This window comes from Centruroides sculpturatus, unplaced genomic scaffold, assembly GCF_000671375.1.
Source record: "Centruroides sculpturatus isolate CEXI.00-Female unplaced genomic scaffold, Cexi_2.0 scaffold66, whole genome shotgun sequence".
NCBI classification, from domain to species: Eukaryota; Metazoa; Arthropoda; class Arachnida; order Scorpiones; family Buthidae; genus Centruroides; species Centruroides sculpturatus.
In genome coordinates, this window is record NW_019384408.1 from 912875 (window position 1) to 931598 (window position 18724).

General features: G+C 33.2%; 1 protein-coding gene across 3 annotated transcripts in view; it reads right to left on the reverse strand.

Annotated features, from left to right (window-relative positions):
- LOC111618956 (sal-like protein 1) overlaps positions 1-18724 on the reverse strand; it is a 71646-nt gene that overhangs the window by 20870 nt on the left and 32052 nt on the right. For all 3 annotated transcript variants that reach the window (XM_023360585.1, XM_023360584.1, XM_023360583.1), the window contains one exon: positions 3624-3711. In XM_023360585.1, the coding sequence (XP_023216353.1) occupies positions 3624-3711 (88 nt within the window). The remainder of the gene's footprint in view (positions 1-3623; positions 3712-18724) is intronic.

The window sequence follows — 18724 nt, forward strand, 5'->3', positions numbered from 1 at the left end:
TATACAATTAGATGGAAACAGGTTATCGACCAAGGTCCATTACAAGCCATGCTATATGCCTCTATTCATCCCGGCCAATTCGGATGACCCCTTTTCGTACAAGGTAGCGGTGTTCCGGGCCCTAACCAAAAGAGCGTTTACACACCACTCAAAATTCGAAGATACATTGGCAGAATTACAACGCATCCAGAACATAGCCACGCGACACGGATATGGGCCAAGATTAATTCAGAACCTTGCGTTTGACTATTCATCGCAAGTATATAATAATGACAACGATGGCCCACGCACGAACAACTCCAACAATTTTCAGTCTTTAGCTGTTGTTGAATATAACCATCATCTTGATCCGATTTATAGAGAAATTGCTGTGAATACAAACAAGAGGATTGCATATAGGAGGCGTAGTACTATTTATGACATTATGTGCAACTGCAAAGACGACATAGACAAGAGATCTGCTCCAGAGGTATATTCTGTCCCACTAAGGGACCATAGATTTCAAAGAGACCTGGTATATATTGGTTCCTTGATACGCTCTCTTGATAAGCGTATACGCGAACACAAATATGACATTGAGCATAACAGATGCACCACTGCCCTATCTACTTATGCTTCGACCCCTGGCATAAGTGCTGACTTACATAATGAGCAAATCATTAAACTTTCACACAGAAGGGAACACATAAGAACGCTAAAAACCTTGGAAATATATAAAGCGGGGTTACGAAATAACCGCATCAACTATAAAGATGCGAGTAATATTTCTACAGCTTGGAGGTTTGTCGTTGAAGGGGAAGGCTCCCACAACTGTAGTTAAGGTGTTGCTAACATTTCATGTGCGTGTAAAATAAGCTTGTTTAGATAAGATTGTTTAAATATATTTTGTTTATGCAATGCTTGATACGCATGCTCATAATGAGTTGAATATGTTCCAAAACTTTAAATCTGTAAGCACAACGGCTTTTCGAATCTCGAAACATTTAACCTGAAGAAGGCCGAAGAATACGGTCGAAAACATTTGTTTTTAAAATAAATATTTTACTGGTCAAAGGTTTATTGTGAATTGATTTTTATCAGACATCTTGCAAATACTATAAAAAATTGCTTCTGTCAGAAAAATAATAGGCTGGAATTACAAGGGAGAGTTTCAAAGTTCAGATGAATACTATCTGATCAGTATATTCCGGATTGAGCGTTGATGTCGACGTCTCCAGCGCTCTGAAAAGTTTTGAATTATTGTCTGAAGACAAGGGAAAATCAATTGGCATTTGCTATTTTTGTCGCTTATTTTTTTATGTTTGTTCAGTGAAGTGTTCGTTATCCGATTTGTTCATTAACTGATTACTTACTGTAATACATTTTCAAATTTTTAAAAATAAATGCTTTTTTTTTAATAATTACATTTATTCTAAATTTTGTCTATTTATCCTACAATGCTTTCTTTATTACATGGAGTAAATATTTTTGGTAATGTTTTTGTTTTGTTTATGTTCCAAATTTTTACTTAAAATTTGAAATCTGAAAAAAACAAAAAATTACTTGAATTTTTTGTTTTTTTCAAAACTTATTAAATAGGACAAACACTTCTCCTATTTAATAAGTTTTTAAGATAAATAGGATAAATTAAACTAAATACTTGATGTGAGGGACGAACAGACTCCCCCATTAAAGTGTTATTTTGGACTTTAATTATTCGGAAATTCAATTGTCTAACTTCAAGTGTTTTATCAAGTTAGGCTAAAAGCCACAAAAATTTATTTCCCACAAAGTTGGTTCCTGGTTGAGGAGGATCCAACTAGTCAGTGATGTGTCACCTGGCACTTTTGATAAAGTGCCCACATTGGACGCCAGACTCTTAACAACCACCTGACCTCATGGGAAAAACCCAAGAGGAATAACAAGAGAAAACGAAAAAAAACCACCCAAAATCAGTTGTCTTCCAAAGTCCCTCCACAAAAGGCGTCCTCAAGGATTAAACCCGTGAACCTGAATCCAGACGTAAAACCTGTGCACCAGAATCCAGAAGTAACACTGTGCCTCTTTAAGAATCTCACCCCACTTCCGTGCTGCCACACCTCCATGCTCCTGTTAATGGACAAGAATTTGAGAGAACATTCCATCGGCAGCTCATCTTACTACAGATCTTAAACTGCGAAGAAGGTATTTATCAACCCGTGATTTGATTGTAAACTCTCTCTCTTGAACGGACTAGTAATAATTAAGGGGAACATTAGTCATGCTTGATATCGAGTATATCTGTATTTTCTTTTGTTATAATTAAAATTGTTATTTATTTGTTACTATGGAGTCCGAGTGAGTCACTTCCTCATCTCTCTCCTCACCTCTACTCCGAATCCAACCACTCACCTGCTACCACTCGCTTGATGTAAAGTCGTGATTTCCGAGTCCTGCGAGACTCAGTGGTGTCACATCCTGACGTGGTGTCAATGAGACACCGACCCTACGGTCACATTATACTTTTGGCCTTCAAATCACAACAATGATTAAAATAACAAAAACAAAACTTATTTTCCCAAAAAATTTTCACTTCTTTATTCATATTGTAAAGAATATGTAGAGAACAAATAAGCAAAATGCAAAAAAAAACAGACCTGATTCAGCCTTTCTGTCACTATTATTTGATTTGTATTGAATATGTTAATACAGAAATTATGATATTACAGGTTTTGGATTTATATTATAAGTATTGAAGCTTGTTATAATTTTTTTTATTGAAAAGCTTATATATTTTATGCTGAGTTTTAATGTTGTAACTATTCTGACTTAATCTGATATTAATTTATTTTATTTTATCTTAAGATAAAATAAATATCTTAAGATTTATAATTTAAAATATACANTATATTCCACTTCCAGTAATAATTATAAATAGCAGTAAACAAATATATCTGAAAAAAATTATCAAAAAATCTCCAAAACCAAAATATTAATGCAATGTACAATTGTTATTTTCAACAGAAAAACTAACAGTGATAGAGATCACGTGTCTGTTGCACGATGTGAACAAAAACGTATCGATTGCAGTGGTTTGAAGGAATAAAAATAATCTTACATTGTTCAAAAAAATTATTTAGACTCAAGAATATGAAATAATTACAAAACAAGCAATAATAATCAAAATAAAAAAGCGACCAATTCATGACCAAATATGGATAATGTTAAGAATCAGAATAAGCTATCCAACTGACAATACTCTTAAAAACATGTGTTTTAGATGTCGTTCTTTATGAATGACTCCTATAGGAGTTCTAAGAATGATTGACATCGGCTTTTGAGTTGTTAATGAAGTTTGCCATGGGTTGAAATGTTTACATTTCTAACTAAAATGTTGATTAGGTGTTAGAAAACATGTTAGAGCAACAAAAAAACCTTAAACCAATCAGGATTGATAGAAAGTAGATAGATTGTAGCAATCTAAATTAAAGGCCTCTGACAGCAGTTATTGGCACAGAAAAGGACAAGTTATAAATTTTCTTGATTTTCAAATGTGTAAATAAGCTTATGTATAAATCTTCTAATAGTAATAACTCATTGTAAATCTGACATATTAGGTAATTGTTTTTCTAATAAATTTATTAGTCATCCAGTTTATAACTTACCTAGGATTAAAAGTAGCTACACATTCTTCTTTAGTATTTTGAATATCCATTTGTTCACTTTTAAATTTATCAGAAATATTAGTATCTTCTGGAACAGAAATAAATAAAATTTAACTTTTATGCAAAACATTGCATTTTAGTATTTAATAGCAAAAAATGTAAAAATATTAAGTGCCAAAACACTTACTAAAACACCTTTTCTTGCAGCCGACGCTTTATTATAATGACTTTCAAACGTTTTCGATCTTATTACGAATAACTGTTTTTTAAATCTTTAAAAAACAGTTTTTTAAATCTTTAAAAAACAGTTATTCGTACTAAGCGTTCGATTTACGATTATGTCGTTTATTTTGGTTACTTAGTTAATTTTATTTTCTTGAGAAAGGTCTTTTAATAAGATCGAAAACGTTTGAAAGTCGTTATAATAAAGCGTCGGCTGCAAGAAAAGGTGTTTTAGTAAGTGTTTTGATATTACAATATGCAGTCTAGAAAGAATTAATATTAAGTGCATTAAAAATCAACTCGTGTATGATATAACCCAATATGACACACAATGAAATACAGTAGAGCGTCGTTTATCCGAATCAATTGGGGACTGGGGTTGTTCGGATAACTTATTTTTCAGGTAATCAATTATGTACGAAAAAATATATTAACCTATCCTGAGTTGAAATTTTTCTCCGTTGTGTATTGCTTTGCGTTGAATTTTCGTCCTTAAGCCGTTGTTAAGCCTAACGTAAACTTTTTAAAAATAATAATCGTGGCTATTGTATCGTTAAAAATTATTTCTTTATTTTTTACAAATGAAATAAATATATTGAAAAATATAAACACCAAAAATATATACTTTAGAAGTTGATCTAGTATCAAAAACGTTCGATTCAGCATGACACACAGTCCTCAGAAAAACACCACACAAAAATGCCAGGGCTGCCAGCTAAAACACACACACCAACAAAAAAAAATATTGGAGTAGCCCAAGATATAGCCAAAGATTGCAGTGCCACAGCACTAGTGAAAATTTAAATTTGCCGACTGAAATGCTTTCGGTTAACTGGCTTTCGGATAAACGACGCTCTACTGTAAATACAGTAGAGCGTCGTTTATCCGAAAGAATTCCAGTCGGCAAATTTAAATTTTCGCTAGTGCTGTGGCGCTGCAAATCTTTGGCTATATCTTGGGCTATTCCAATATTTTTTTGTTGATGTGTGTTTTTTAGCTGGCACCATGGCACTATTGTGTAGTGTTTTTCTCAGGACTGTGTGTCATGCTGAATCGGATGTTTTTGATACTAGATTAACTTCTAAAGTATAATTTTTTTTGTTTTTATATTTTTCAATATATTTATTTTGTTTGTATAAGGACCTTGAATAAGTTCTCGCTGTTTTTTTGTGAAAATTAACACTTTATTTAAAAATAGTAGTAATAAACACGTCACTGAAAGTATTGTCCATCACTAGCCACTACTTTCTCCCATCGTTCTGGCAGCATTTGAATTCCATGTCGGAAAAACGACACGTTTTTTAAGGCTATCCAAGAATCAACCCATTTTTTGGCATCTTCATAAGAACGAAAGTGCTGCTCAGCCAGGCCATGTGACATCGATCGGAACAAGTGATAATCGGAAGGGGCAATGTCTGGTGAATATAGCGGGTGGGGTAGAACTTCCCATTTAAGTGTTTCCAAGTACGTTTTCACCAGTTGTGCAACATGTGGCCGAGCATTGTAATGTTGCAAAATCACTTTGTCGTGTCTCTGCTCATATAGCGGCCGTTTTTCCTTCAATGCTTGGCTCAAACGCATCAATTGTAGTCGATAGCGATCTCCCGTGATAGTTTCGTTTGGTTTGGTTTGAGCAGCTCGTAATAAACTACACCTAGCTGATCCCACCAAATGCAGAGCAGAAGCTTCGAACCATGGATATTCGGCCTTGCTGACAATGTTGATGCATGACAGGGCTTACCCCACGATTTTCTACGCTTAGGGTTATCGTAGTGTATCCATTTTTCGTCACCTGTCACGATACGATGCAGAAAACCTTTCCTTTTCTGCCGTTGAAGCAGCTGTTCACATGTGAAAAGACGCCGTTCGACATCTCTCGGCTTCAACTCGTACGGCACCCAATGTCCTTGCTTTTGAATCATTCCTAATCCTTTTAAACGTTTCGAAACTGTTGTGTGATCAACTCCTAATGATTCTGCAAGTTCAGCTAGCGTCTGACATGAGTCTTCATGAAGTAATGCCTCTAATTCCTTGTCTTCAAACTTTTTTGGTGCACCAGATCGTTCTTTATCTTCAACATCAAAATCATTATTTTTGAAGCGTCTAAACCAATCTCTGCATGTTGTTTCCGACAGAGCATGGTCGCCGTAAGTCTCAACAAGAATTCTGTGTGCTTCAGCTGCAGATTTTTTTTGAATAAAATAGTGCAATAAAATTCCCCGCAAATACTCTTTTTTTGGCACGAAACTAGACATGTTTAACACAATGAAAAAATAAGTTGTTTACACTTCGGTGAAATGACATATACTGAATTTCAAGGTCGCTTATTGTACTTCCTTACAGATGCGTCACCATCTAAAAATAGACACACGTGGTTCTGGTAACGCCATCTGTTGGAAAACAGCGAGAACTTATTCAAGGTCCTTACACAAAATAAAGAAATAATTTTTAATGATACAATAGCCACGATTATTATTTTAAAAAGTTTACGTTAGGCTTAACATTGACGAAAATTCAATGCGAAGCAACATGCAACGGAGAAAAATTTCAACATGGGATAGGTTAATGTATTTTTTTGTACATAATCAGTTATCCAAAGAATAAGTTATCCAAACCATTTGATTCAGATAAATGATGCTCTACTGTACATTCAAACCTCAGTTTTTGAATGCCTCACTTTTCAAACAATTCCATTCATGAACAAAATTTTGAACTCATAATTGTACCAGATGCCATACAATAACTCGATTGCTGAACAAGCTACTCAGCAAGAGCTACCATGGATTAGAGAGTCAGATGATCAACTCCCTCTACTTGCTATGTTAAGCAAGTCAACAGCCCAATCAATCAACAACAAGACTACTAATTCAGAAGTTAGTGGCACAGAGATTGTCTTGCATCATTAGACATCACAACAAAAATAATCAATGATGTTCCTATTTAAATTATATCTCAATATACATGTGGGAAAGATACTATTTCCATTTTTTGGTTCGTGCCACAGTTGACATCCAAATCAAATTAATTAATAAAAACAGTGTTAATTGACATTCACATAATATAAATGGTATTCAAGAATTTGCATTTAAATATGCCTAAATTAAGTTAAATAACAAAGATTTATTAATATAAATATTATATATCATAATATTATAGGGATTTTAATGTATAAAATACAGCTACAAAAAGGTTAAAAAAAAAAAAAAGGCTTTATTTTGGGTCAGGAATAGATTAATATTGTAAATTGCCTGTTTATGTATTTCTATAATTTTATAGTTTTAGCTAATTTTGGACCTTTTATCAGTTTTATCTTACCCTTCCCTGATCGAACTTCATTACTGTGTTGCATGACGTGCTGCTAAGATGGTGTTGTTGTGTTCTAATCTCACACCCAATCTATGTTCTTCGAGTATATTGTCTACTTAGATTACTATAAGTATATAAACAATATCTTTTAGATGTATATCAAAATTTCTGCTAGAATCTCATGTAATCCTAAAATATTGTCAAACTTTGACAACTTAACTTTTGTCATTATTATTTGTTTTTGTATTGTTTATTAGTGCATATACAGTGGAATTTTGTAAACCTCCAAATATAAGCTAGGTTATCATTAGGTTAGAACTGAAATGTATATATATGGTAGCCTATATCATATTTTTGATATAGGCTACTAACCATAATATCTTTTAATATATAGGGTAATGACACCAGTGTTTGACATAGACCCAGTGATTGACAAATACCACTAAAATTCCTAGTAAATTACATTTAAAGCATCATTTACCAGGAATACTAGAAATGTAATTTAAGACAGCTAATAAAGTCTAGTGTTATTTTTTTTATTACCAAGAAATTTCATGTAGTTCAGTTTCTGAACACTAGAGAGAAAGATGTGGTAGAAGTCATTTTAGCTATGGCTTGGATGTGAAACAGATCTTAATTCTTTTATTAAGGAACAAAGCAAAGAAAATCTATATTTATATCTAATTAATGTTAAGTTTTTTTAATAATGTTTTATTTTCATCATTTAGATAGTGAAAAATTATTTAAAAAACACTGCCTAAAGCTACAAATAACTAAGGTGAAAAAAAAATGTAGTGTCAATTACCAGTTTCAATATCTGTTATCATACCAGCATTTGACTTTAGATGTCAAACACTGGATAAACTTTGTCAATTACTGGTTTTCTTATTATTACGGTATTTTTTCTTGTTTCATTCCAGATTTTCTTATATTGAACTGGTGATTATGCCTCTTATGCAGTCTAAGCCAGGTTTGAAAAAACCAAAATTCAAATATTCTGAGTCTATAATGAATGAAGCTCTCATTGCAGTAAAAAGATGTCACAAGTCAGTAGGACTTCCTCATTCCACTCTAGTGTATAAATCCTCTGGAAAAAATCCAATTAAAAGAAAAATGGGGCCAATCATTTGGAACTGGATCCAAGCCTCCAACTCCAAATGATATTTCAAGTTCAGATTCAAAGATGACACTTCATGATAATAGCAGTGAAATCTGTATTCATGATATTGTAGAGGAAATGAAAGCTAAAAATCAGATTTTCTCAGAATAAACTGTCTTCAGATTGACATATGGGTGTTAACAGAGCTTTCAAATGTGAAGAATGCTAAAACAGATTATGTTGGACTCATAATTAATATAGAAAATGAACTCATTTGAGACTGCATACTATTAATACCACAAGACTTACTAAGACACCTTATGAACTTGCAGCCAAATGTTTTCGGTCATGTTAAATGACCTTTCTCAAGAAAAAGAAATAAGAGAAAGCAAAATAAAAATAAAAAACTGTAAAAATTGAACACTTAGTACAAATGCATAAAAAAACAAACAGGCTTTTCGAATATTTTTGAATTAGCCTATAATCCGTTGCAACTTATGACGTCATCTTTAACATTGCAATGGAAGTATAAAAAATCATAAAGATTACAGAAGTATCTAAAAATAATAAGTACAGAGAGTTACCACCCCTGATCACTGCACATACATAGCTTTAGATATAAGGATGCATAGTATCTGCTTCCTTCGATTATTAAGGTTTATATTAAGCTAGATAACCATGCTGCCGATATTTTTGTCAATTCTCGAAAGTTGATTGCGAGGCCTTTAATATTAATGACCAAAAATGTTTGGAAGTAATAAACTTCGGCTGCAAGTTCATAAGGTGTCTTAGTAAGTCTTGTGATAGAAAATGAACCTGATGTAAAATTTGTGAGGAAAGTGTCAAGGAACTCTTGTATTTGTATGGCCTGATCATGATGAAATTTCAGTGGTTCAGAAGAAAATTTTTGAACCACTGAAATATCATCACAAAAACACTAAAAATTTTAGCTGAATCAAATCTGGAACACAGAGAATTAATTTTCAACGTTTCCTTCTTTGGATATAATAACTAAGCAGATCCAAGTATGCCTACAGTTTTCTCTAGTTTGTGTTAGTTAATTTTCTATCTCTATGAATTAGAATTACTACTGTTTATCTATACAGGTATACCTCACCTTACATCAGTAATTGGTTCCTGGAGAGGCGACTTAAGTCGAAAAACGACATAAGTTGAATTTACTTGTCACTAGGCTAAACCATAAATAACCATTCCCAGTTTTATATTTATAAAACTGGGAATGGTTATTTATTTATAAATGAATTTTTAATAATATATGGTTAATAAGGATTTATTTTAAGCTTACAAACAAATAAATTTTAGTTTTTAATATAGTACTGACATCTGGAAAATTTGATAAACATTAGATTTGGTGATTTAGAATTGAGAAAACAGTAATACTAAAAGCATTGAAACAAATTGATAATGGAGAACCTGTAAAATGGATACTGATAAATGGCTCCAAATTGGAAGACAAAGAAGTTTTATTTTACAATCTGTACAGGAATAAGAATAAAGAACAGTCTTGAGTGTTCAAAGCTTTTCCGTTAGGGAAAGGACTCTTAGCAGATTGATTCAAAGCTTTTTTGTCAGAAACAAAGCTTTGAGCTCTGCTCAAAGTTTTGTTTCTGACAAAAAAGGCAAATGGCAGTGTTGCCGGTATTGTACGTACGTAACACACCCTGGTGGTGAAACCCAGCATAACAAAAATTAAATATTTTTCTTTAACACTCCTCCTAAATTTTTACATTTTTGTTACATTCATGACATTCAAAGTTTAAGATACAAAAGAAATTAAGAGACAGGTCCAGAGTGCATAGGAAGAGGTATCATTTAAATTTACAAACTCCTATAAAACTTCTAGAGTACTCAAATTTAATCTGTGATAGTGGCTTTGTGAATGTATCACCCAACTGTTCGTTGCTGTCTGTGCTTTACTGTTATTTCTGTTCCGATCTTTTCCTTTATAAAATGCTATTTAACATCAATATGTTTGGCTTGTTTAGAAGCTTTCTTATCATCTTTAGTAATCATGTGAATTGCATTGTTGTTGTCAATGTACATTATTGTAGGTTCCTTACTTAGGAAGTTTAGTTCTAATCCAAATTTTCTCATCAACAGTATTTCTCTAACAGTTTTACTGGCAGAAACATTCTCTCTTTCAGCAGTGGATAATGCAGCAGTTCTTTGTTTTCTGGAGTGCCACAATACTGCTCCTCCTGAATACATTAGTAAATATCATGATGTGGATTGTCTATTCTCCAAGTTTCCAGCAAAGTCTGCATTGCTATAAAGAGCTAGTTTTTCGTTGCCATTGTATAAGATTCCATAATCACTAGTTCCTCTTAAGTATCTTAAAATTCTCTTAGCTTGAGTCCAGTGATAGTGTTTTGGATTTTCTACATGTCTACTTAGGTAATTTACAGAAAATGTTATATCTGGTCTACTAATAGTGGACAAATATAGGAGGCCACCTATTAGTTCTCTGTATAACTTACCTTTGGCTTCCTTTGTATCAGTTATGTTATCCTTTGAGTGTTCAATTGGAGTAAAGATAGGGTTTGATTAATCCATATTGAATAAACTGAGTAGTTTTTCAAAGTATTGGGACTGGCAGATAAAAATAGAACTGTCAGTGTGTTGTTCTATGTTCATTCCAAGATATTGGTTGACTTTTTCCCCACGTTATCTCAAATTCTCTGTTTAATTCTTCTGTCAATTCTTTCATTCTTTTAAGGTTGTCACCAATTACCAATCCATCATCAATGTACAGGACAACTATTATTTCAGATTTCATATTCACAAATACACATGGATCTTATTCTGTAGCTATAAGATTCTTAGATTTAAGGAATTCCAAAAACTTTTCGTTCTGGGGGCTTGTTTCAAGCCATATAGACTTTTCTTTAGCAAGTATACTTTGTTTGCTTGATTTGACTTAATAAGTCCTTCAGGCTGTGTTATGTAAATTTCCTCTCTAGGTTATCTTGCAGAAAGACATTTTTCACATCGAATTGAAGTAGCTGTTATTTTTCTTTTGATGCAAAGGCCAGTAGAAATCTGATTGAATCACATTGTGCTACATGGGAGTAAGTTTCTGTGTAATCAATTCCTTGTTTTTATTGAAATCCACACACTACTAAGCGGGCCTTGTACTTCTTGACTGAGCCATCTTTCCTGTATTTACTGTGAAGGTGTAAGGAACCAAGTCTGAGCATTATTTTGATTTACTTTTATTTTGCTTTTTACTATATTTTTGTTTGGGGCTTATGTTTTGTTAGGACGAAGGTTTCCTCACATTCACCTTAGAAACTTAAAAATAGAAGAGAAACCAACTCACCGAGAGAAAAGCGGCGTAGAAAAAACTCGCACACACGTGCACTCCCGAGCGGAAAAAGTAAGTCCGCACCGAGAAAAGGGGGAGAAGACCCCACAAGCACAACTTAAATTCGCTAAACCTTAAAAGAATAAAACATCCCGAAAATTGTAAAACAGAATAATGTAAAAGGTTAGCGAGTATTATCGGAAAACTAGGCTGCCAGACAAATAGAAAAGTTTATTGTTAGCAAATAAGTATGTAAATGAGGGGAGTGATCGCATTCAGAATTGTGACGTCACCTCACAGTATAAAAACCGAACATCAAGTGAAGACGGACGAGGTGAACTCCAGTTAGCAACGAGCTAGGTGAGCTTCGCAGCAGTGAACGAGAGAGGTGTCCGATAGGATCAAGTAATTCCAAGGCAATTTTGAAGTTATTTGATTTGTGGATCGACGAATAGAGAAAGTCTTGAGAGTTGAGGAAATAGGTTCCTAGTATATTGAGGTGACGATTAGGATCTTTAATTCATAAGAATTATTGTACATAAATTAAGTCTTTGATTTTGTCGAATTCCAAAGGGGAATAGAATTAAGTTAGAAAATAGATTGATTTGAGTTTTGTCGGGTTGATTCTTATTGACTTTCATTGAATAAATTGTTATTTGATTTTACTAAATTTTGTATATAGTTATTACTAGAACTTTTATTAAATATTTGATTGCTATTGACAAACTTTGTCATTATTTAATTTCAGTGCACGCTAAAAGTCCAGGCCTGGCACACTAACGCGAATCCGCGTAAATACCCGTTAGCGAGCGGCTATTTCCGGCACACAGTTGATGTTTTATCCGACTGTGAGTTTTCAATTTGTTTTTCATCATTAAATTCCACATCGCGAATGATCTGGGCATCATCATCTTTGGGAAAATATATTCTAAAGCCTTTGGTGTTGTATCCATAATCTACAAACAGACCTTTCTTACTCTTAGCATGCCATTTTAAATGTCTTTCCTTAGGTACATAAACATGTGCAGTTTCTCCAAACACATGTAATTGACTTATATCTATACTTTTGTTGTACCATACTTCATATGGTGTTTTTCCTTCAACACTGTTCCTTCCAGATAGATTTATAACATGTACAGCTGTGTTTACGGCTTCTGCCCAAAGTGACTTGGATAATCCTTTTGCATGGATCATTCATTGTTCTGGCTGCTCCAACAATTCTTCGCATTTCTCTTTCTATTCTACTGTTTTGTTGTAGTGAGTATTTACAGGATAACTGATGAACAATTCCTTCTTCTACTTCAGTTTCTTTGATTAGACAGTTAACTTCTTCTTTACCATTATCTGTCCTTATTATCTTGACTTTGTAGTTTAAGTTATTTTTAATGTATTTGATACATTTTCAGATTCTGTCTTTTGCTTCATTCTTTCCTTTTAAGAAAAGTACAATTCTGAAGTGACTTACATCATCTTTTACAAGCAGGAAATAGTGAGCTCCTCTTACAGATTCTGTCTCCATAGGTCCCCATACATCAATGTGTAGTAATTCACCTGGTGCTTTTGCTCTTGAAGTACTTAACTTGAAAGGAATTCAATGTTGTTTTCCTTTCATACAGGATTCACAAAAGAAGTTGGGGTCATCTTTGTACTCTATTCCACATTTCTTTAAAATTTCTCAAACTCATTTAATGTTTTGATAAGCTAAGCATTCATGAAATGTTCTTATGTTTTATTTCTTCCTGTGTGTTCCAACAAAAGCTGAGTTTTTCAGGTATTTTTCAAATTGCATATAGCATAGCTTTTCTTTCTTTGTTCTGATAGCAAACACTTCATTGTCTCAAACAAGTCTACAACCTCTTTTGTTGTAAATCATCCTGAAGCCTCTATCTGATGCTAAGCTGATTGAGAATAGATTAAACTTCAGATTTGGAATGTATAGAACATTATGGAGACTTGATGAAACGTTTGACTTGCCATTGTTAGCTAAAAGTTCAACTTTGCCTGATCCATAAGCTTTAAGATATGATCCGTCACCAATCTCTATCAACTTTGGTTTATCAAATTCTGAATAATGAAGGAACCATTCTTTCTTTGTGCAGATGTGATTGCTGGGTCCACTGTCTGCAATCCAAGAGTTTTCACTTGGTGTTACCTCTGCCATATTCAAACTGATAAATGCTGCTTTCCTTCTATTGTTCTTTCTTGTTGTCTTCTTTTCTTTTTATTTTTGTAGCCTAGTTGGACACTGAGCTATGAAATGACCAATTTTAGATAGAAAATTACACCTGAATGCAAAATTCCAGCAAAGAAATTCAATATTCTAATGTTTTCGGCCCTTGTCAGAAACTTAGAATGGAAAAACTGTTCTATAAATATAATGCCATTGCATTCTAATGTTAAAAGTTTCAAATATGTTCGAATCAAGGCTGTGATGTATCTTATATGATATATATTATGAGTCTAGATAGTATTTCCATGCATTTGGTACATGAATGGCATCTGTGTTGATGCAGGTTCCATTCCTGTCCACCCTGTAGATCTCTACAGCTTCTAATGTTCTAATCTACAAACATCGCTAAACGGCATTTGGTTGGTGTTTAGCTATAATGTTGTAATGTTTTGCCGGTCAAAGACCTTGTGTATTAGAGTAGCTTGATCCCAATAGGGGGAAATCGACAGATTGCTGGCGTAACGTGCCAGAGCTGTATTAATGTTTCCTTTTTGTACATCATATTTGTGATCCTTTAACCTGGCCTGCAGTGATCTGTACGTGGATCCTATATACCAGGGGTGGATAACTTTTGTGTACAAAAGATCTACTTTTTATCTTAAAAATGTGTCGCAATCAACTTGTTGTCGTAATCATAGTCTAAGTGGCCAGGGGAGGTGTGAAATACATACTATGTTTAGATAAGTAAGAAAAGCCACAATTTAATTTAAAACATGAAGAAAAGGTACTTACATTTTAAACAGAAGAAAAAGTGAAACTCAACGTTGTCACTTTTGGGGACCACCACTACGCCCTTCCTTCTCTCTACCATGTCCCGACCTACTCTCTCTGTCCCTCTTCCCACCTTTCTTTCTTTCAGTTTTACGATCCTTTGTCTACATTTCTTATTCCGCTTTTACAACTGTACACAAATGTATTGCACATGGACCGACAAAACTGCATCCAAGGGAGGACGCAGAGTTCTGATATCACTACAGTTGCATTTACGTGTTATGTTCAAGTGTTGTGTTCGGTTACAAGTGTAACACACTAAGTCAAGACATCACGTAGAATCAACCAAAATTGGCTTTGCAATCGACTGGTCGATCGTGATTGACTTGTTGGCCACCCCTGCTATATATGTTACTATTCTATGGAACCTATCATCCTGTAGTGGGATGTGATATACTCCTGGTGCTTTAGCGTCCTCAGTTTCGTCCTTTGTGATAGACAGAAGACAAAAAATTCTTCCTGTTGGAAGTTATTAGAGATTATATTATTCTGTCTGTAGTTATTATATACTATGTTCTGCTTTTCGATCTCTTTAGGAACTCCCCGGAGGATCATTAATGGTTGCCTTTTCCCTACAGTTTGGAAATCGGCCTCTATCAAGCTCTATCAAAGCCTCCAAATGGAGGTCTGGTAAGAGTCCAAGTACCCTTATCAGACCTCCATTTCATATGAGAGCTACTGGCCAATTTCATTTTTGCCAATCATCAGTATAGTATTGGATGCCCTCATGGTAAATAGGATTTCCCATCATCATGAAAGTAAAAATCTCATTAGTAGTTACTAATATGGGTTCCTTAGGGGCAACTTTGGCTCTTGCTAGTCTGGTGGCCTATATCAAAAAGGGAAAGGAGGAGATAAACATACCCTTATAGTTGCTACCATGGTGCTTTTGACCATGCCTGGTGGCCAGCGATCCATGCTGATCTTCTGCGCTCCAAGAGCCCAAGAAACGTCTACTACCTCTTGTCCAGTTACCTTTCTGACAGAAGCATTCAGAGTATTCATAATGGGACTGTCTTCTATGACAAAACATTAACAGGAAGTGCCCGCAGGGGTCCAAAGCTGACCTCTTTCTCTGGAATATCTTGCACAATAGTATCTTTGGTCTTACTAGCAAAATCCCACACAAACTCAACCCAATGATTCAGGCTTATGTGGACGACACAGTCCTCCTCATTTCCCACGCAAACCAGAAAGTCATGCAGGATAATAGGAACAAAACTCTCGAATTTCTTTCTGAATAGACAAAAGAGAACAAGCTAGTTATAAATACCGATAAATGTAACGGTATGAAAATTGTAAATCTCACATTAATTCTTTCATAAAATTGAAGCAATTTGGAAATCAAAGTAGAATAGAATTTAACATTAGTAAACAATATAAAATGAATATTGAAAATTATAACAAAATAGTTACGGCTAATAGATATATCTATATTAATAGATATTACATGTTTTTTATCAAAGCAAGAATTGGCATTTAGAGGGCATAGGAAATCTATTGAATCTAATAACAGAGGTAATTATATTGAAGTTGTTTATTTATTAAGTATGTCAGATAATCTATTAAAAATACATTTAGAGAAGTCTATGGTTTTTACTGGCTTATCAAACAAAATTCAAAATGATCTTGTTAATTTGTTAGGAAAGATTTTATTGCAAGGAATTAAAAAATAAATTGTAAATGCAAAATTTGTTGCTATAATTGTAGATGAAACAACGGACATTAGCCACAGAGCTCAGATGTTGACTGTATTTCGTTACATGAAAGAAAATGGTAATGTTGAAGAAAGAAATCGTTCGAGACTGCATACTATAATATCAGAAAACTTATTAATACACCTTATCTTGCAGCCGAAGCATTCAATTTACATTTTGTTATTTTTATTTGCTTTATTTTTCTTGAGAAAGGTCTTTTAACAAGACTGAAAACATTAGAAATTTTTCTTATAAACTTCGGCTGCAAGATAAGGTGTATTAGTAAGTTTTCTGATGTTGAAGAAAGATTTGTGGGTTTTACTGATGTGAGTGAGAACAGAGATGCAAATTCATTATTTACTCATATTAAGAGTTACTTAGACAAATTTCAATGCACTAAAAAATTAGTGGCACAAACATACGACAGTGCTGCCGTAATGACCAGACAACATAACGGTGTCCAAGCCAAAATTAAAGAAATATCCAAACATGCTGTTTATGTACACTGTTATGCACACAGATTGAACCTAGTTTTCTCTCACTCTGTTGGATATATAAAAGAATGTAAAATATTTTTTTCAAACTATGACAGGATTTTCTTTATTTTTTCCTAAATCTTCTAAAACATCTCATGCCTTAGACCTAGAAGTCAAAAAACATTTTCCTTCAGCTACACCTATTAGATGGAATTATAATACAGTGTTATAAACTGCATTATGGAGTATAAACAAGAATTAAAACTTTTGTTGTTGAATATGGTTGAAAGTCCAGAACAATGGAATTCTGATACTACAATTTCTGCAAGAGGATTATACTATTATTTAAGAGACTTTGATTTCCACTTTTTATTACTAGTTTTCATCAAATATTTGCACAGTCAGATATCCTTTTTGATATATTACAAAAAAATTTTTTAATACAGCATATTGTATTACTATAATAAATCAGTTTATTGACTTTTTATGACATAAAAGAAATGATTTTGATTTGATTTGGGATGCTTTGAAAAAAGATGAAAATTTTTTAGAAATTCAACCAAAAAGACGAATGAGACATACTGATATTGGTTCTAAAAAGGAATTATATAAATATCTGTTTTATGAAATAAAGGATACATTGATACAAAATTGTATTGACAGATTTTTTTTTTAACTTTTAAAAAGCTATTGAAAGTGCTAGCAAATACGGCTAAAATACGAAAAGTCGCAATTTCTAATGCCGCACCACTGAAGTGTTAATATTTTATTTCAACATTGGCATTAAGTGTATTTTACAATCATTATAAGAATATACTTGTTATACCACTCAAATTCAGTAAAAGTAAAAATTAATTTCTGGTTGATTTGACATCTAACATTAATTGGGGTGAATATTTGAAGTCTATATTGCCCACTAGCAAGTGTTTCTACATTGATGTCATGCTCATTGAAACTTGCAAAAATTAAAGAAATAGAATGCTGTTCTACTTAAAACTCAATGATTGGGATACAGAAATGCGCAATAGACTGTAGGATGATGAAACAAATAATTTCACTGTGTATAGTTTTTCATCAAGATTTGTTAATCTGGTTCTGCTTTAAAACACAGTTTGTTATATTTTTCCCATTTCTTTCTTAAATTTTAATTTAAATAACCTGTACATAATATTTTAACTTGATTGAAAATTAGTTTGTTTTCTACCATGATTTAGCCCATATTCAAAAAAGGAAATGTAATCACAATTTTTTGATACCACAATCTGTTCCTTACATGTGTTAACCATTTAGTTTGTTGATTTCCCTCTTTCACCTTTCCTTATTCTACTCTGCACATCCCTTAAACCACTTCTTAAATACTTCTTACACTTTGTAGCAATAATAATGAAGCGGTAATAAAATATAACACATTGTCTTTTGTCTTGGAACTTGCAGACTATGGACTGAACTATCTCATCCTGGCAAACACTCTCAGCAAAGCACCCACGTGGTTCTGCTGAAACATCATCCAACGTATCCAGGCTGTTAGTTTATGTCGGCCGGTATTCAGACAGTGACTTCAGCACGCCTAGTGGACTTTGATCCGTGCCCATTCTTATGTATTCGTACAAACACACATTAAAAAACCCTACTTGCAATTCCTTGGCTTCTACCACTCTCAAAATAAGTTCATTTAGAACAGCAAGTTCATTATCTTTCATTAATAAAATAGAAGGTAAATAACAAATCTACCATTTTCCTCAACAGTACTGTACTGTCGTATTGCCAGATTTTCAGACATAAAATCTTTAGAATTTTTATCACTTTTAGATGTTAATAATTTTAAATATTATGAAAAACAATTTTCCGAAGTGAATTTTAACTCTTTACATAAATTTTATGGAGAATTTTTTTATTTATCTAAATTATGTAGTGAATTGCAATATTGATATTAGTGTCCAGACTATATTGGCAAGTCACTCTTAGACATAAAAAA